At 36.1% G+C, this 20,748-nt stretch overlaps 1 protein-coding gene and 2 non-coding genes across 4 annotated transcripts in view; 1 reads left to right on the top strand and 2 right to left on the bottom strand.

Moving 5' to 3' along the window:
- Positions 1–215: 215 nt before the first annotated feature.
- LOC142350226 (kynurenine--oxoglutarate transaminase 3-like) overlaps positions 216–20,748 on the top strand; it is a 48,219-nt gene continuing 27,686 nt past the window's right edge. Inside the window, exons 1-5 of one of the 2 annotated variants that reach the window (XM_075401987.1) lie at positions 216–467; positions 1,223–1,515; positions 4,285–4,451; positions 9,915–10,063; positions 12,679–12,899. In XM_075401987.1, coding sequence (XP_075258102.1) covers positions 464–467; positions 1,223–1,515; positions 4,285–4,451; positions 9,915–10,063; positions 12,679–12,899 — 834 coding nt within the window. In that variant the 5' untranslated portion in view covers positions 216–463. Of the gene's footprint in view, positions 477–1,222; positions 1,516–4,284; positions 4,452–9,914; positions 10,064–12,678; positions 12,900–20,748 lie in introns of both variants that reach the window. The other variant, XM_075401986.1, reaches the window with a different exon arrangement.
- On the bottom strand, positions 8,836–8,907 carry Trnaq-uug (transfer RNA glutamine (anticodon UUG)). The gene has a single exon. It is a non-coding gene; the product is annotated as a tRNA-Gln (tRNA).
- Trnaq-cug (transfer RNA glutamine (anticodon CUG)) lies at positions 9,427–9,498 on the bottom strand. Its single transcript has one exon. It is a non-coding gene; the product is annotated as a tRNA-Gln (tRNA).

The raw sequence follows: 20,748 nt of genomic DNA, 5'->3' as shown, positions 1-20,748 counted from the left end.
ATTACGATAGTTCGACCTTGTCATCTTTTGATGGCAAAAATTGTATGCGGTTTTTGGAGATGCGTTCCGTTTGATTGAGTGTTAAATTTTTAAAACCTGCGGACATTCTGTTAACTTTCTTAATTTATTGAACGAATCAAAATAAGATTCTGAAATGATCAATTATAGAGGAAAGTATTAATTAATATGGCTTCAAATGATATTTGTTTCAGGTTCTTGAATGAAGATAATCGGTTAATATAGTGACTCGTACTCTGATGTGGTAATTTGACCTCTAATTTATTTGACTTGCCCGATAAAGTTCATTTGCATACGATACTTAATTGATTCTGAACCTGTGTGTTTAAGTACTGAGTACTTGCAGCATCTGATGTATTTATTTGTTAAATCTTTTGAACGTTCTTAGTCTTTGAGACCTTGAAACATTCTTTTATTTGTTTACCATTTCTGCTTATTTGTTCCCATGAGTCAACATAGTTCTGTTTTGAGCATTTTTGATATAAAAAAGAAGGTAGTGAGGGTGTGTCTGGTTATAGCGAGAAGACAAGACTTATTCTTTTTGTGTTGTTGGATTGGAAATGGTGTTTTGAGCTTTTGTTCAAAAAATATACTTGTGGTGGGGTGGATGAGGTGCGTTGATGTGGGACGGATGGTCATGGTATAGCGGCAAGAAAAACTAGATTTTTTCGTATAGGTAAATTTTAAAAAAAAAGAAAAATTGAAATGTAATTTATTAATTTGTGATCAATTTTAATTTAATGGCAGTGTACAGAATATTATTTCCTATTTATTCTGTGTTGTCTTTAGGTAATTTTAATTGCAATGAATAGTATCAACGGTTTAACTCCCAAATGTATTCAAGATATTCAATACCAAAAACACTTAGTAAAATTTTCCCCGAATTAAGAAAAAATGATTCATTCATTTACTCATTTATGCCAGGGAAAACGCTTGAGCCACAGTGGATCCGTTGTTTTTCCTCTCCATATTGCCACATACTCAGTATAAACATTTTTAAAATTTTTCTTTGTTATTTTATATGATTTACTTATTTTTGCTTTATTTGGAGAACTAAATTCTTCTTTTGAGGCGCGGCACAAACTAAGTTTTTTAAAAATGGAGTTGAGAAATGAGCATAATTTTTTAGCAGAATCTTTGATCGAGTCCAGTTATTCGACAAAAGATTTGATATTTGCTCAGAACTGAACTTTGTTAAATACAGTCCTGAAACGATTGCAATCGGCGCCGTACAATCTTTGCTTTATCAACAATATACTGCGATTATCCTCAACTCGTCTAATCAATTCATCAGCTTGTAGAACCAACTTGTCCAGTTTTAGTGGTAGTAACAAAGCAGAGCTCAAAGGTGGGTCATTGGTTACGTTCAACAGAGCAATGTCAGAAAGTAGTGATACAAAATTGGGTTACAAGAAGACGTTTGGGAACCCTTTAGTGGTGCCCTATCTCAGTCCAAGTGTGTGGACAGATATTGTGGGACTGACTATCAAATATCAGGTTAGAAATGAAGGATCTTTTCCGTTTGTGCAAGTGGAAGGTTTTTTGGTAGTTTCGAACGTCACCTAAGAAAAAACTGGACTGAGACATAATGTTGTAAAAGTGAACCTATTTGCTCTGAAATCATCTATTGCTAAAAATACGCTAATTTCAGAGCAAATAGGTTCACTTTAACTACATTATGTCTCAGTCCAGTTTTTTCTTAGGTGACGTTCGAAAGTACCAAAAAATCTTCCACTTTTCGTGCATTTCCATCACGAATCCGGTGCCAATTATTCGATTTCTAGTTTCATTTCGGGTCTTTGCCGTTTGTGACCCCAGTACGTTATGCGCACCCAGATACAGAGCATCCGCCCGAATCTGTTAAGTTACTTTAGTGGTCTGTCATTGCTACAATCAGTGCTCTCAAGCAGGACAATAGGACTGTCTAATTGAACGCTTACACGCCTCTCAACAAATTTCGGCGGAAGTAATTCAATTTTTTTCATAAGGTCCTCATAAATTGGTTGGCAGAGTATTATCAGTGGACTTTTTTACACTGAATTGCAAACATTCTCATTGAGTGGTTACAAAAAGGCGAACGAGTGATCTGAAGTTATACAATTCATATCGAAGAATGAAAAGGTCTAGTGGAAAGATAAACTTCTTTAGGAAAGATAAACGAGGATAAAGACTGGGACCAGTACTGAATTCTCCCAATTGTCAACTGATTGTTGACGTGTTGAGTAAGTTCATGGTGAAAATGTTTCGAAAATTTGATAATCACTTTTTCTGTCTTTACATTTTTTTTGCATTATCAAGCTAATTACTCTTGCGATTAGTAGTATTATGCTTTTGTTTATTATTAACTAAATCGAATATTGTTTTTTCGGAAAAAAATTGTTGAGCTCTGTCAAATTTAGACTAAAAGTATGTCTAGTCGTGTTCAATCGTTAATGTAAAAGTGATTCACAGAAGCTCAAAGTATAAACAGTTTTTAAAAAGCAATTATGCAATTGTGTAATTGTGCAATTGAAAAAGCAATTGTGTAATAGCGATCTAATAGCAAAACCGGTATTTCTTAGTTGTTAACATGTAAGCCTGTGAATCGGGACGAACCCCAGTGGGGGCTAATGTTTTGCTTCAAATAAAATTTGTCAGCTACACTCCCTCTAAATAAATTGGCCCCGCCTGTCGATCTAGAGCAATTTATCCAACGTTATTCGGTTTTAGTTTCATACTTGATTTCTAAATTTTAGATTGATTTTAATGGCTCTTCTTCTGAAGTAAATTTTATTGCTAAGACAAACTGGTTGTGAGTGATATAGAAAGAAATCCTATATAGCCGAGTAGTTAAGTTTGTGAGGGCGGTTTTTTGGACGCACAAATTTTTGTTACACCCATTCTAGATTGAATTGCCCCCTCACCAGCTCTTCGTTCGATAGCAATTCATCCGAAGTTTGTCGGTTTATGTTTTAAAATAATAATGTATTTATTATTGTTGATTAAAAAACTTAGGTGAAAACGTTTTCGTGACTCGAACTACTAATTAATTGCTCTCAAATGAAGTTTGTAGCAATTATTTTAGTCCTGTCGGTCTTTTTAATGCAATTTTCCGCTTGACCGCTTTTTGTCTGACGCTTTTGACTTTTCGTCCTGAAATCGGGATAAACAGTTAGCGCCCAGCGGGCATTGAGTGCTCTTAGAGCCTTTCAGCTCTGTTTCAGCTCAAAGTGTTTTGGAGACTTATACTTATCGTGTGAAGGGCGGTTCTTAGAGGTTGAGACCCCCCCCTGTTGACCCCCACCCCCACTATTGCCTCCACCCTCCACCGCGCTGTTGCCCCCCCCCCCCACCCAGTGTCCCCCCCCCCAACCCAGTGTTGCCCCCATCAGCCCCCGGTTCACCCCCCCCCCCCGTGGCTAGCTACTGACGAAGCCAACCGCTCGCCGGTCGTTTGAGAGCAATTCGCCGGACGTTAGTTGATTATGTTTTCATTCTTTAATCCATTTAAGTGTTGGTTCAGATATTTATGTGTTTAAATTTTCTTGCAATTTTACCGTATCAATAATCAATTTTGAACGTATTATCGAACTCAATTGATTTGCATAAATTTTTCATTTATTGTAAATCAGATCCCAGATTTACAAAATCTGATCTCTTAAGTAAAACGAAATGAAAAATGTATATATTCTGTGCAAGGGCTTTAGAATGAAACCACTTAGTTATCTGTAACGATAAATATTTCCATTAAGCAAAGCTAGTAGATACAAATTGCAGGGGAGCACAGATTGAGACAGTTTTTTGCCTTTTACATGAGATAGCGACAAAAAGTAATACATCATATTGGGAAATTAGTTTAGGAGGTCGTTCGTCGATTTGGTTTAAATTACAGAAAACTGACATTTCAGGAAATTTTTGAAGCAAAATGAGTAACAAGCTTTATTGTTGTTTGTCCGATACATTTCTCGGTGTGGGATCAGAGCGATTTTATTAAATAGTAAATATACGATGCCTTTGTCCTTTCTCCCCAAATTCTTCAAGGTAGCACTATATTCAAGTAGGGGGATGGCTCGTAATGACTTATGTTTCAACAATTCGCTATGCCCGCAAGGCATCAAGTGTTGGGTTCTACCGAGCATTAAATCAGAACTGGGCAGAAAGCAGCGTGACTGTTTTTTTAATTACCTAATTGGCACACGAAAATAGCATTTTTAAGTTACGAGTAAAAAGTAGAAAATCAACGCGGACATCTTGGATTGCGTTTGAAAATCTTGTGGTTCATTTCAGGCGTGCAATTTGGGCCAGGGTTTCCCAGACTACCCTCCTCCAGAAGCAGCCAAGCAGGCGCTGTTGAAAGCCACTGAGAATGACTTCCTACACCAGTACACTAGGGGATATGGACACCCTCGGCTGGTGAATGCAATCGCCAGTTTGTATGGACAACAGTTCGGAAGGTCAGTATCAAGGATCAGCTTCCGATAGGTAGATTGATACGAAAAGTGAGCATTATTTCCCGTTGTAAATTTTATACTTTCACCTGTTAATACTACGCCACTACCTGAACTTCAGTCTTGATTCATGTGAAGTAAACCCCGGTTCTATTTATGTAGTTGTAATTGAAAAGTCATTGTAAAGAAATTCAGAAAACCAGTACAGAAGTTAACATATTCTTGACATTTTCTTGCGACCACTTTCTTTCTACGTAAATATTTTGCCATTTTGTCTCAACTTGTGTGTCTAAGACTTCTTTGACTCTGGAAGGACAAGTCGTTTCACAAAAAATTTTCCCTAAAATTTCAGATCTCTTGATCAAATCATAAAGAGATGAAAAGACTGGTAGCTTCGCCTGATTTATATATAGCAAAAGTTGATTTAAACCTCAAGAATATTTGATGATCTAGTAAATTAATCTTCAATAATTATCAATTTCCTAAATTAAACCTCCTCTTTTATGTAATAAAGGTAATATAAAATAGAGCTTAGGAGAGCAAACCTAATAGCTAATGATTTTCCTGTTTTGTGGAATTCCTGTTTGTTTTTATATAGTTGCCAAGATCTGTTCAATGATTTTTAGTTCAAAATTAAGCAGTGATTGTGATCATACCTAAACGGGAAGTGGAACCAAAAAGTAATAGCTTTTGTTGATCTTGTTTTAAAATACTGTTAGAAAAAAATTCAACTCGAGTTTCGCTTTCTCGATTGTGGTTTTTGGTTCATGTACGACAATTTGAATTGTTTTGAAATGATTTTTTAAGGATTTTTGTCGGTATTTTTTACCAAGGTATTTGATTTCAAGTTATTTGGTTCTTGAAGTCCATTTCCAATAATTTTGAGACCTAATTTTTGGTATCCTTAGTTTTCTCTGCTTTGCTTACAGCGCTAAAAAAGACAAAATGAGGTGTACGTAAGGTACGAAGTAAGTTTTTCGACGCCTCATAGCCAAATGTATTGCACAAGAGGCCAGTTCTGAGATTGTTGAACTTTTGTCATCCAGAAAACTTGGCGTGGCAGTTAAATGAGGTGCTGAAAGCTTTGTACATGCAACAAAACAAACTTTTCAAAAGTTATTGAACATTTCACTAAAATTTTCACTAGAGTACTGCAAAAAGCACGCGCCACTAAAAAATGTTCATCAGCAACGACAAGTCATGCTTTGCTCGTTCACAAACTTGGTTGAAAGAGAAAAACAAAGAATTACAAAAAGAATGTGACTCTAGTTCGAAATCGAAAAATTTCAAAAACTTCTCCGAATTGAAACAGAAGTTGTTCTGCTCATCTAACAATGATTCCAACAAATTTTATCTTTCATTAGTTATGTCATCTAATAATAGCAGAAAACGTTGGAACCTTATGTATGAAATAAGAAACTCAGCTAGAAGAAGAAACCATATCTACAGTTTAAAAAATGTCGTCAATGATTATGTCACGGAGCCCAAGAAAATGGCAAATCTTCTTAATTTAAGGTTTTCACAGCTAGGAAAGTTCATATTATCAGACGAAACTTATATCGAAGACTTTGCGGGTAGATCAGCCAAAACTTTTTCGATTAGATTTATTACAGAATTTGAATGCTTACAGTGCATTAAGAAGCTCAGTAGAAACAAACCAAAGGGACCCTCAGCGCTACCCCCTGGGCTTTAAAAGATGCAGTTTCTGTAGTCAACAAGCATCTATGTTTCCTTATAAACGAATGCATAAACAACTCTACCTTCCCTGAGACTCTAAAAACCGCTGATGTAACCCCAATTTATAAGAAGAACGACCCCGAGGAACCAGACAGTTACAGACCTATATCAATAACACCCTGAATTTCAAAAGCTTTTGAAATCTTAATCAAAGAGCAATTGACAGAGTACTTACAAGAAAACAAACTACTAAGTCGCTCTCAATACGGATTTAGGAAGAAACATTCTACAACTGTCGCTCTCGTTTATACTACTGAAATTATAAGACATCAAACAGATAAAAACAAAATTGTAGCTGCTGCTTTTCTAGACCTTTCAAAAGCATTTGACTTAATAGACCATGTTATCCTTTTAAAAAATCTAGGAAGATTAGTTGTCGACTCTAAAACCATAAAACTGATAGAAATTTTCATCTCGGAGATATAACAAAGGGTTCTATTTAATAACGTAAATTCAGATGCGATTACTCTAGAACGTGGTGTGCCTCAGGGGACAGTGCTTGTTTCTCTATTGTTTAATATTTATGTAAACGATCTACGAGATCAAATTGATAAGAACTGCGAGGTGGTACAGTATGCAGATGACACATTACTGTTTGCTTCCTCTCCTATACAAAAAGAGTGCAAAACAATTATAGAAAAAAATGTAATACTCCTGACCAAATATTTCACGAGTCTAGAACTACAATTGAATCCATCAAAAACTGAATTCATTCTATTCAGCCGCAACAGAAATTTCAGCGAATCAATCAATAAAAATCGGGAACAAAATTATTACAGAGTCCAAAAGCGTCAAGTATCTTGGGGTACATATTGACAAAAATCTCAGTTTTCAAGACGAAGTGAAGCATCTTTTAAAGAAAATGGCGCGTGGAATTAAAACAGTTCATACACTCCTAATCGGATACCAACGTTTCTAATGAAAACGGTTTTGAACGCATTTGTTATCAGCCATCTAGACTATTCATTACTGTTAATCCAAACAGAATCCAGCTTGGAAAGCAACCAAATTGGGCCATTCGTGCCTGTTACTCTAGAAATAGAATGGACTCAACCAAATATCTCAAATTAAAGCATTCTATTCTCCCTGTTGAATATTTAATCAAATTGAAAAGAACCACTTATATGTGGAAACTGAGAAACTGTCTTTTACCCGCGTTTAATCCTCTAGATTTTACAACCTTGACCACTTGGTGCATCAGACAAAACTTTAGCTGTGACATATTTTTAATTCTATATGTCACACTCAAAAATTAGAACGTTCAATTATAAAAATTGCATCAAAGGATTGGAACTCACTTCCTAAAGTACTAAGGGGTTTGAAAAAAAACCTTCTCAAAAGAATTGAAAATTTTTTATATTAAATCTTTTTTTGATAATAAACAATGTACAACTGATGGGTCGGTTAGTTGGAAATCTATCAGATTTAAAAAAGTTCTCTAAACCACGACTCACGAATCAACATTATCTGGTCGAGCTAAGAATTAATTTAATTTAATTTTATACACTTATGTACTAAAATAAATAACCACACTCCGGGCAGTATTATAACAATTGTCAAACTCTCTGTTACTTGTTATGACTGCTATGGCTAATAAAGTGTTCTTTTTAATGCAAATTAAAGCGCATTCAGTCTGCGGCCCATCAGCGCATTCAGTCTGAGGCCCATCTAGCTGTATATGTATTTAAAAAGGCAAATAAATGCAGCAGAGGTGACCGAGGACAATGCTCGATTTCCCCGTTGCGTGGAAAAGCTTTCGAGGTTGCTTTAAGTTTCTGAGTTCACAAAGTTTTTGTGGAACTGTATCTGGTTTGAATGGTAAAATAGAACAACCACGGTAGTAGTTTGGTGAAAGTTTGTATTTGATGGACTATCATCATATATAATTGTGCCCTACATGCACATGCCCTACATAATGTGGTCCCACAGAGGTTTGAACTTGATCTTTGGATTGAAAATCAAAAGGTGCGAATCGTTACACCATGTGACCGTCAAACAAATATTGATAGACCTCCTTTTTTGAGGTTTTTGGCACTTCCCAAATCTACATAGTTATTGTTAACTTAATTTCGAAAGATATTTGAGACCCCCGTTTGTTGTTTAATTATAATCGAGGCTGCTATTTTAGTGAAATAACCCATACCACGCACATGTTTTTTTAGCAAGTTAACGTGCTATGTAACACTACATAATAGATTGATGCAATTTACTGTTAAATTTGCAAGTTTTATATATACTAAAAAATTGGGCAGTCCTCGTGGAAATTGGGAAACGAGTTGATAGTCGTCAACCAATAATCACGTGAATTCAAGAATAGAATGCTTTACCTTCTTGGGTATCAAGAATAAAATGATAAAATTCATGCTTTGCTAATTGGTCTGACCATATACAGATTTAAAAAAGCGTGTAACTACAGAGGTACGCAATGACAAGTCTCGATTTTTTCCCGGATACGGGGAAAAGCTTCCAAGGTTGTTCCAAGTTTTTGATTTCAAATAATATTTGAAGAATTGTATCTGGTTTTAAATTATTTTTCCTGTCAAAAATTGTGATTTTACTGGAGCGACCTCGATAGTAGTTTGGTGAAACTTTGTATTTACTGGACCATCATCATGTATTATTGTGCCCTGGATGAAAATTCAGCAATATAATGAGGTCCCACCGAGATTTGAACTCGGATCTTTGGATTCAAAGTCCAAGGTGCTAACCATTACACCATGGGACCGTTGTTAGTAAAATATTATAGCAAATTTCAAATACCAATTTGTCAGATTTAGATTTTTTGCAAGAGGGCCAACATGAACATAGAATCGTGTCTAATTGTGATATTCTTTCGCGTCCTTTGCATCACAATTGTTAATTATTGTGTATTTATACAATATGCATAAGTTATTGTGGCCACAAACGAAACTATCCATACAACGTATGGCCCACCCAATTACCATATTTCTACGATAAGTGGGGGGCTAAAATGGGAAAGACCCAATTAAGCTGTGTAGCATCGTCCACAGTTCAGGTTGATTTTATTGTTGCATGGTTCGCCCCTGAAATGAGAACTTCCTTGAGACAATTCGAGTTTTGCAAGAACTCTTGATTTTCATGAGGGTATCTTGTGATTATATATGAATATGCCTGAAATTTTAGCACCTCCCAGTTGGTCGAGCGGTTAGGATTTGTGGTTCTGACACAAAAGGCCCGGGTTCGACTCCACGACTTGGAATTTTTTTGAAGTTCAATAATAAGAAGGTCCCACCGAGATTTGAACTCGGATCTTTGGATTCAGAGTCCAAGGTGCTAACCATTACACCATGGGACCATGTAAAAGCATTACGAGACCCTGTGACGCCCTATTTATTGTGGTTTATGTAACTTCCAAAAACCGACTGGTTCACGTTATAGCACCTTAGCGTTCCAGGGAGGACATTTTAGAACCCCGATTGACATTATTTTACCATAAGAAGCTACTTTAATTTAGCGGTGAAATAACCCATTTTGAAGTTCCAAGTTGGTAATTGGGATCTATTCTGTCTCATCCAAAGTTTCAAAGTTTATTGGGCAATTAGCTTCCTCCGACCCCTCCCCCCTCCCCCCTCCCCCCCCCCACCACGTTCGTATTTTTTTTCAAAATAGGAACGTGCTATATAGCATTACATAATTTGCGTGGTGGTCAGAAAAACACTGGGGGGACCGAATTGATCCGGTATTTTTTTGCATGGAAATTATTGGTTTCAGATCAATAGACGCAAACAGTGAAGTGATGGTGAGCACTGGCGCCTATGAGTCTCTCTATGCTATCTTGGTGTCTCTGTTGGGTCCAGGAGACGAGGCCATCATTCTGGAGCCATTCTTCGATTGCTATGACGTCATGGTCGGAATGTCAGGTTAGACGACCAAAAGCTTTTGAACATTGAACAATCTTTTACTCCTCGGATCTTTAAACTATATGAGAGGCATGAAAATTATCGAAGACCTTACACCCTGAAATTCCCTCGTGTAATTTAGGTATATCAGATTGTCGGTGGGTGTTCCGTCAAGTTGAAGTTACTTCTGACTGACTTCGTTGTTTAAACAACAGACCTCCCAAGTGTAGTTTCACTTGCTTGACAAACTGTGCTGTGATCAGTTATATAGATTAGTTCGACTTTTCCCAATAACAGTGATGCTTTAAATGTTTGGAGAGCTTTCCTCAACCTTAACTGAGTTTCAAAGCAATTGTTTCGTGTCCTTTAAGGTTTTTACAATGTTTGCATTTGATTGATTTGGATCTTAAGTGACAGTTTTCAGCTTGGCTCCTCGATATTTGAGTGATTGATTACGTTCTCTTGCAGAACCTTCAGCAGTTGGAATCTATTTTGAGCTTGAGTGCTTTCATCTGATTCTTCAAAACAGATTAGTGCCATTTACAAGCTAAGAAAAATGCTTCATCAACAAATGTTGGTTTTTTTTTAAATAAAGGTGGTTTTTACAATAATTGCTACGAAGTTCGTAGCAATTATTGTGAACGTGTTGGTGTTTTGTATACAAGTTTTTCGCTTGGCCGTTTTGGCGCTTTTCTAGAACATTCTTTGACTTCTCAAATGACTTTTTCACGCTTTCGTTCTGAGTTTTTGAGTGATCTCTAGTGTTCTCACTAAAGCTTGTCGCTATTATAAATTCGATTGCAGCATAGCATAAAGGAGGGTCTGATAGCCCAGTGAGTAGTGTTTCTGGTGAGGGATCGGGAGGACCATGATTCGAATCCCGGAGTAGTCGCCTTTTTTGTACTCCTAAACAAAAATTTATCTAGGTTACAGCCCCTGAATTAAATTGCCTTGCCTGTCGTTCTATAGCAATTCTTACGACACAAGTCGGTTTATGTTTGATTCATATGTAAAACCAGTCTTGCAATATGGCATTATAATTTATGCGACTGCAAAAAGAACAGCAGTGCAAAAATTTACTAAAAATTTAATGGAATCATCAGGATGATATATGATTCAGTTTTTAAAAAAAATAGATATCTAAGTGAGTAACACAAGACCTATTTAGCTGAGAATATGCAATTCAGCTGAATTGCATATGTACGACATTTTCCTACAAGAAACGAGCAAACAGTAAATGCAATTGGCAGTAATCACAAAATTTCAAAAAATGCATCGTAAACAAAGTTGGAAGAACTTTTGAAGGTTGTCTTACGCTTGGATAAATTTTTCGTCGACAAAGTAAAACAACCCCCCAAGCTAAGGTTTAATCATTAACAGCTGAATAACTCTTTTCTTGTAATGATTATCTAGTAAGACTCAGCTACGACCTCAACTTCTATTTTTGTGAAATTGTTCTACTTAAACCGACCGAAAGTTTTTTTGTTATTTTGAAGTTTTGTATATCGTTTGTTTCTTTGGTTGAGGAAAACATAGCTCAGAATTTTTCCTCGTCTTAAGAGACACCTACAAGCAGATCAGTAGATCTTATAGTGCTTTTGATGGTGAAGTTATTGCTTATTTTGTAAAATAAAATTTTAACTATGGATAAACAAGCACTGGAGAATAGTTTACTATTATTACATTTTGGTACTAGAACTCAAGTAAAAAACTGGCGGAATAGCACAAGAGTTAACCTCAACTAAAAATTTGAATGTTTTTTGAGGACAACCTGTCTTCAAATTAATTGCCCTCGAAACAAAGTTTGTAGCGACTATTTTGGTACTATTGGCCTTTTTGTGTTATTTTCCCGACGGGAGAAATGTGATCAAATTCCGAATTCGTTAAGTGACTGTGCGTGCAGTTATGCGAGATGCGTGCTGGTCTCTTAAGTATCCGATTCGCAGATAATGCTTAGCAGCCATAATTTCATCATGTACAGCGCAACCATGCACCAACCTAAAAGTAAACCAGAAACAACCAAAGCCAGCTTCAAGCCACTCGTTCGGGATCAAGTTATCCGCCGACGTTGGTGGGTTATTTATTTTGTTCCTAAGGAAGAGCTTGCTTAAACTTTTTGATTTAGCTGATTCTTGATAGCCCACAGAAGTTTTAGTTAATTCAGATAAAATGTTCGCGCAAATTGGCGGTGTTTGATTGGTCAAAATCAAAAGGCTTAATTTGCATCAGTTAGTATCAATTTGAGACAATTAAGGTGATACTTAGTAGCTCAAATCGTTTTCTTACCTCTGCAATTAAACTTGATACAGCTTTTTTGACCAGAATAACCTCTACCGTCAATAAGAATAATTAGGGTTCCTTTATAATTTCGATTCAATTTTTTCGATTCAATTCAATTTGCCTTATGCTTCCACTCTTTTGAAGGGGAAGGCGTATCTAAATAACTCAATTAGGATTCCCTAATACTCAATTAATGTGGCTGCTCATTATAACGTGAAATAATTCTTTACAGATTACGCTTAATCAAGTTTGTTATTTTCAAACTTGATTAAGCATAATCTGTAGTGTCAGTCTTTGTGATTAATGCTCACCTACATGTTTTTGGGTTGAATTATTATGACCGTCTTCGGTTTCAGGAGCCAAACCAGTGTATGTTCCCTTGGAACCTCCCAAAAGTGACCAAAAGAGCAGCTCTGATGGATTGCTGAGGGCTAATGACTGGAAAGTGAACATGGAACAGTTAGAAGCAGCTTTCAATGAGAAGACCAAGTTGATTCTGATCAACACTCCCAATAACCCACTTGGGAAAGTGTTCAGGCGGGAGGAATTGGAGGCCATTGCCGCTTTGTGTCGAAAAGTTAGATCTACATTCTACATGTCGTATTTTGCTCATGTTGAGCATAAAATGTCCATTTATGAGGGTTTTCAATTCTATACATTTCTTTTGTGAAATTTAAGAACTAAACGCAACCGGTCAAACCCAACTTTAAAAATGAGATTTATAAAACAAACAATTATTTAGTTGCAAACTTACAGTGTACTTTCGAATGAGTCGTCTAGATAAAAAATCATTTTTCGACATCATCAGTAAGATGTAACAATTTTTTGCACAGCCGATTTTTCGTCCGGCCTGTGTTGCACAACCTATTTTTTGTCCGACAAATATTTTCAGGACTTTTTGTCCCAGGAAATGGAATGAACTGGGAAGGAGGACAAATAAGGAGCAGGCCTCTTAAGTAAATGGTTCTCTTGTCATTTCCGCCGTCCTAGTTCGTCCTGACTTAGTTAAGATTGAATTCGCAAGCTATCGACTACCAAAACAAAATGCCTCACGATTTGCTTGAGAGGCAGCAGTTCGTTCAATTTTCCTTACTTTTGTTGCGTGCTGGTAGTGTTGAACGTATTTTGGGATTGTTTCATGCAGGTCGAGAGGTCAAAAACACTTTAGCAAAATGTTTCGGACTTTTAGAAATATCTGATGTGTTCTATTCCATAGATTAAAACTTTTTGCTGGCAGTTCTACGCCCTGAATTGAGTTTGTATAAGTGCAAAAATAAGCAATAAAGCTAGTTTAAAACAAGAAAAATGCGTTGAAATAGCAGCAAGTGAACGCCCCTCGGCTTCGTAAGCAAAAAGTTACTTTACACCGACATTCTTTGTTCTTCAACAAAATGGTACAGAAAATTTATAGACTATTTTCTGCTCGCAGCAACTGTTCAACAAAGTAATTTTTGTTCAAGCAATGAATACTCCATTTATGGGGGTCTTCAATTCTACATATTTACCTAAGAAATGTAAGAACTAAACGCAACCAGTCGAACCCAACTTCAAAGAAGAGAATTATAAAAACAAACAATTAATTCGAACGAGTCTTCTAGATAAATTTGAAATCATTGTCGACATCATTAGTAGGAAGTAAAAATTTTGCACAACCCATTTATCGTCGGGCTAGTATTGCGCAATCTATTTTTCGTTCGACGAAAATTTTCAGGACTTTTTCATCCTAGGGAATGAGAAAAACTGGGAAGGAGGACAAATTAGGAGCAGACCTCGTAGAGCCTTAATAATCTCTATCAGTTGTCATTTCCCTCGTCCTAGTTTGCTCTCACAGAGTTAGGATTGACTTCACAAGCTATCGACTACCAAAACAAAACGCCTCACGATTTGCTTGAGCCAGCAGTTCGTTCAATTTTCCTTAAATTTGTTGCGTGCTGGTAGTGTTGAACGTGTTTTTGGATTGGTTCATGCAGGTCGAGAGGTCGAAAACACTTTAGCAAAAATGTTTTGGACTTTTAGAAATATCTGATTTGTTCTATTCCATAGATTAAAACTTTTTGTTGGCAGCTCTACACCCTGAATTGAGTTTGAGATAACAGCTTGTATTAGTGCAAAAATAAGCAATGAAGCTCGTTTAAAACAAGAAAAATGCGTTGAAAAAGCAGCAAGTGAACGCCCCTCGGCTTCGTAAGCAAAAAATTACTTTACACCGACCTTCCTTGTTTTTCAACAAAATGTCAAAATTTATAGACTCTTTTCTGCTCGCACCAACTGTTTAACAAAGTAATTTTTGTTCAAGCAATGAATACTCCATTGGTGGGGCTCTTCAATTCTACATATTTACCTAAGAAGTGTAAGAACTAAACGCAACCAGTCGAACCCAACTTCAAAGAAGAGAATTACAAAAGCAAACAATTAGTCCGAATGAATCGTCTAGATAAATTTGAAATCTTTTTCGACATCATCAGTAGGAAGTAATAATTTTGCACAGCACATTTCTCGTCCGGCCAGTTTTGCGCAATCTATTTTTCGTTTGACGAAAATTTTTAGGACTTTTTCATCCTAGGGAATGAGAAAAACTGGGAAGGAGGACAAATAAGGAGCAGACCTCTTAGAGCCTTTATCATCTCTATCAGTTGTCATTTCCTTCTTCCTAGTTCGCTCTCACAGAGTTAGGATTGTCTTCACTATCTATCGACTACCAAAACAAAACGCCTCACGATTTTCTTTTGCGAGCCAGCAGTTTGTTCAATTTTCCTTACCTTTGTTGCTTTCTGGTAGCTTCGAACCTATATTAAGATTGTTTCATGCAATATCAAGTTGTTTTGTAAAAAAAAATTGAGAGTGGTCGAAAACACTTTAGCAAAAATGTTTCTGACTTTTAGAAATATCTGATGTGTTCAATTCCATAGATTAAAACTTTTTGTTGGCAGCTCTACACCCTGAATTGAGTTTGAGATAACAGCTTGTATTAGTGCAAAAATAAGCAATGAAGCTCGTTTAAAACAAGAAAAATGCGTTGAAAAAGCAGCAAGTGAACGCCCCTCGGCTTCGTAAGCAAAAAATTACTTTACACCGACCTTCCTTGTTTTTCAACAAAATGTCAAAATTTATAGACTCTTTTCTGCTCGCACCAACTGTTTAACAAAGTAATTTTTGTTCAAGCAATGAATACTCCATTGGTGGGGCTCTTCAATTCTACATATTTACCTAAGAAATGTAAGAACTAAACGCAACCAGTCGAACCCAACTTCAAAGAAGAGAATTACAAGCAAACAATTAGTCCGAATGAATCGTCTAGATAAATTTGAAATCTTTTTCGACATCATCAGTAGGAAGTAATAATTTTGCACAGCACATTTCTCGTCCGGCCAGTTTTGCGCAATCTATTTTTCGTTTGACGAAAATTTTTAGGACTTTTTCATCCTAGGGAATGAGAAAAACTGGGAAGGAGGACAAATAAGGAGCAGACCTCTTAGAGCCTTTATCATCTCTATCAGTTGTCATTTCCTTCTTCCTAGTTCGCTCTCACAGAGTTAGGATTGTCTTCACTATCTATCGACTACCAAAACAAAACGCCTCACGATTTTCTTTTGCGAGCCAGCAGTTTGTTCAATTTTCCTTACCTTTGTTGCTTTCTGGTAGCTTCGAACCTATATTAAGATTGTTTCATGCAATATCAAGTTGTTTTGTAAAAAAAAAATTGAGAGTGGTCGAAAACACTTTAGCAAAAATGTTTCTGACTTTTAGAAATATCTGATGTGTTCAATTCCATAGATTAAAACTTTTTGTTGGCAGCTCTACACCCTGAATTGAGTTTGAGATAACAGCTTGTATTATTGCAAAAATAAGCAATAAAGCTCGTTTAAAACAAGAAAAATGCGTTGAAAAAGCAGCAATTGAACGCCCCTCGGCTTCGTAAGCAAAAAGTTTCTTTACACCGACATTCTTTGTTCTTCAAGAAAATGGTACAGAAAATTTATAGACTATTTTCTGCTCGCAGCAACTGTTCAGCAAAGTAATTTTTGTTCAAGCAGTGAATACTCCATTTATGGGGGTCTTCAATTCTACATATTTAACTAAGAAATGTAAAAACTAATGCAACCAGTCGAAGCCAACTTCAAAGAATAGAATTATAAAAACAAACAATTAATTGGAATGAGTCGTCTAGATAAATTTGAAATCATTTTTGACATAATCAGTAGGAAGTAAAAATTTTGCACAGCACATTTCTCGTCCGGCCAGTATTGCGCAATCTATTTTTCGTTTGACGAAAATTTTCAGGACTTTTTCATCCTAGGGAATGAGAAAAACTGGGAAGGAGGACAAATAAGGAGCAGACCTCTTAGAGCCTTTATAATCTCTATCAGTTGTTATTTCCCTCGTCCTAGTTTGCTCTCACAGAGTTAGGATTGATTTCACAAGCTATCGACTACCAAAACAAAACGCCTCACGATTTTCTTTTGCGAGCCAGCAGTTTGTTCAATTTTCCTTACCTTTGTTGCTTTCTGGTAGCTTCGAACCTATATTAAGATTGTTTCATGCAATATCAAGTTGTTTTGTAAAAAAAATTGAGAGTGGTCGAAAACACTTTAGCAAAAATGTTTCTGACTTTTAGAAATATCTGATGTGTTCAATTCCATAGATTAAAACTTTTTGTTGGCAGCTCTACACCCTGAATTGAGTTTGAGATAACAGCTTGTATTAGTGCAAAAATAAGCAATGAAGCTCGTTTAAAACAAGAAAAATGCGTTGAAAAAGCAGCAAGTGAACGCCCCTCGGCTTCGTAAGCAAAAAATTACTTTACACCGACCTTCCTTGTTTTTCAACAAAATGTCAAAATTTATAGACTCTTTTCTGCTCGCACCAACTGTTTAACAAAGTAATTTTTGTTCAAGCAATGAATACTCCATTGGTGGGGCTCTTCAATTCTACATATTTACCTAAGAAGTGTAAGAACTAAACGCAACCAGTCGAACCCAACTTCAAAGAAGAGAATTACAAAAGCAAACAATTAGTCCGAATGAATCGTCTAGATAAATTTGAAATCTTTTTCGACATCATCAGTAGGAAGTAATAATTTTGCACAGCACATTTCTCGTCCGGCCAGTTTTGCGCAATCTATTTTTCGTTTGACGAAAATTTTTAGGACTTTTTCATCCTAGGGAATGAGAAAAACTGGGAAGGAGGACAAATAAGGAGCAGACCTCTTAGAGCCTTTATCATCTCTATCAGTTGTCATTTCCCTCGTCCTAGTTTGCTCTCACAGAGTTAGGATTGATTTCACAAGCTATCGACTACCAAAACAAAACGCCTCACGATTTTCTTTTGCGAGCCAGCAGTTTGTTCAATTTTCCTTACCTTTGTTGCTTTCTGGTAGCTTCGAACCTATATTAAGATTGTTTCATGCAATATCAAGTTGTTTTGTAAAAAAAATTGAGAGTGGTCGAAAACACTTTAGCAAAAATGTTTCTGACTTTTAGAAATATCTGATGTGTTCAATTCCATAGATTAAAACTTTTTGTTGGCAGCTCTACACCCTGAATTGAGTTTGAGATAACAGCTTGTATTAGTGCAAAAATAAGCAATAAAGCTCGTTTAAAACAAGAAAAATGCGTTGAAAAAGCAGCAAGTGAACGCCCCTCGGCTTCGTAAGCAAAAAATTACTTTACACCGACCTTCCTTGTTTTTCAACAAAATGTCAAAATTTATAGACTCTTTTCTGCTCGCACCAACTGTTTAACAAAATAATTTTTGTTCAAGCAATGAATACTCCATTGGTGGGGCTCTTCAATTCTACATATTTACCTAAGAAATGTAAGAACTAAACGCAACCAGTCGAACCCAACTTCAAAGAAGAGAATTACAAAAGCAAACAATTAGTCCGAATGAATCGTCTAGATAAATTTGAAATCTTTTTCGACATCATCAGTAGGAAGTAATAATTTTGCACAGCACATTTCTCGTCCGGCCAGTTTTGCGCAATCTATTTTTCGTTTGACGAAAATTTTTAGGACTTTTTCATCCTAGGGAATGAGAAAAACTGGGAAGGAGGACAAATAAGGAGCAGACCTCTTAGAGCCTTTATCATCTCTATCAGTTGTCATTTCCTTCTTCCTAGTTCGCTCTCACAGAGTTAGGATTGTCTTCACTATCTATCGACTACCAAAACAAAACGCCTCACGATTTTCTTTTGCGAGCCAGCAGTTTGTTCAATTTTCCTTACCTTTGTTGCTTTCTGGTAGCTTCGAACCTATATTAAGATTGTTTCATGCAATATCAAGTTGTTTTGTAAAAAAAAATTGAGAGTGGTCGAAAACACTTTAGCAAAAATGTTTCTGACTTTTAGAAATATCTGATGTGTTCAATTCCATAGATTAAAACTTTTTGTTGGCAGCTCTACACCCTGAATTGAGTTTGAGATAACAGCTTGTATTATTGCAAAAATAAGCAATAAAGCTCGTTTAAAACAAGAAAAATGCGTTGAAAAAGCAGCAATTGAACGCCCCTCGGCTTCGTAAGCAAAAAGTTTCTTTACACCGACATTCTTTGTTCTTCAAGAAAATGGTACAGAAAATTTATAGACTATTTTCTGCTCGCAGCAACTGTTCAGCAAAGTAATTTTTGTTCAAGCAGTGAATACTCCATTTATGGGGGTCTTCAATTCTACATATTTACCTAAGAAATGTAAAAACTAATGCAACCAGTCGAAGCCAACTTCAAAGAATAGAATTATAAAAACAAACAATTAATTGGAATGAGTCGTCTAGATAAATTTGAAATCATTTTCGACATAATCAGTAGGAAGTAAAAATTTTGCACAGCACATTTCTCGTCCGGCCAGTATTGCGCAATCTATTTTTCGTTTGACGAAAATTTTCAGGACTTTTTCATCCTAGGGAATGAGAAAAATTGGGAAGGAGGACAAATAAGGAGCAGACCTCTTAGAGCCTTTATAATCTCTATCAGTTGTTATTTCCCTCGTCCTAGTTTGCTCTCACAGAGTTAGGATTGATTTCACAAGCTATCGACTACCAAAACAAAATGCCTCACGATTTTCTTTTGCGAGCCAGCAGTTTGTTCAATTTTCCTTACCTTTGTTGCTTTCTGGTAGCTTCGAACCTATATTAAGATTGTTTCATGCAATATCAAGTTGTTTTGTAAAAAAAAATTGAGAGTGGTCGAAAACACTTTAGCAAAAAGGTTTCTGACTTTTAGAAATATCTGATGTGTTCAATTCCATAGATTAAAACTTTTTGTTGGCAGCTCTACACCCTGAATTGAGTTTGAGATAACAGCTTGTATTATTGCAAAAATAAGCAATAAAGCTCGTTTAAAACAAGAAAAATGCGTTGAAAAAGCAGCAATTGAACGCCCCTCGGCTTCGTAAGCAAAAAGTTTCTTTACACCGACATTCTTTGTTCTTCAAGAAAATGGTACAGAAAATTTATAGACTATTTTCTGCTCGCAGCAACTGTTCAGCAAAGTAATTTTTGTTCAAGCAGTGAATACTCCATTTATGGGGGTCTTCAATTCTACATATTTACCTAAGAAATGTAAAAACTAATGCAACCAGTCGAAGCCAACTTCAAAGAATAGAATTATAAAAACAAACAATTAATTGGAATGAGTCGTCTAGATAAATTTGAAATCATTTTCGACATAATCAGTAGGAAGTAAAAATTTTGCACAGCACATTTCTCGTCCGGCCAGTATTGCGCAATCTATTTTTCGTTTGACGAAAATTTTCAGGACTTTTTCATCCTAGGGAATGAGAAAAATTGGGAAGGAGGACAAATAAGGAGCAGACCTCTTAGAGCCTTTATAATCTCTATCAGTTGTTATTTCCCTCGTCCTAGTTTGCTCTCACAGAGTTAGGATTGATTTCACAAGCTATCGACTACCAAAACAAAATGCCTCACGATTTTCTTTTGCGAGCCAGCAGTTTGTTCAATTTTCCTTACCTTTGTTGCTTTCTGGTAGCTTCGAACCTATATTAAGATTGTTTCATGCAATATCAAGTTGTTTTGTAAAAAAAAATTGAGAGTGGTCGAAAACACTTTAGCAAAAAGGTTTCTGACTTTTAGAAATATCTGATGTGTTCAATTCCATAGATTAAAACTTTTTGTTGGCAGCTCTACACCCTGAATTAAGTTTGAGATAACAGCTTGTATTAGTGCAAAAATAAGCAATAAAGCTCGTTTAAAACAAGAAAAATGCGTTGAAAAAGCAGTGTTGGCGCCACTTCAAATGAGCTAGAAAAGCCATCAGATAGCAAGACATAACTTTTGAAACTGAAAAAACTTGAAATTTGTCAAAACTCAAAAATGGTCAAAACTGAAAATTTTTACAAGTTGGGACCGAAAATTTGTCCACCCCCCCCCCCGATTTTGGGAAGGCAAAACCCGAGCAACCCGACGTTATGGCAG

Source organism: Convolutriloba macropyga, chromosome 12 (genome assembly GCF_964194025.1).
Source record: "Convolutriloba macropyga chromosome 12, txConMacr16.3, whole genome shotgun sequence".
Taxonomy (NCBI): domain Eukaryota; kingdom Metazoa; phylum Xenacoelomorpha; order Acoela; family Convolutidae; genus Convolutriloba; species Convolutriloba macropyga.
Note: the sequence above shows the minus strand (reverse complement) of the source record. Positions and strands in the feature narration are given on the sequence as shown.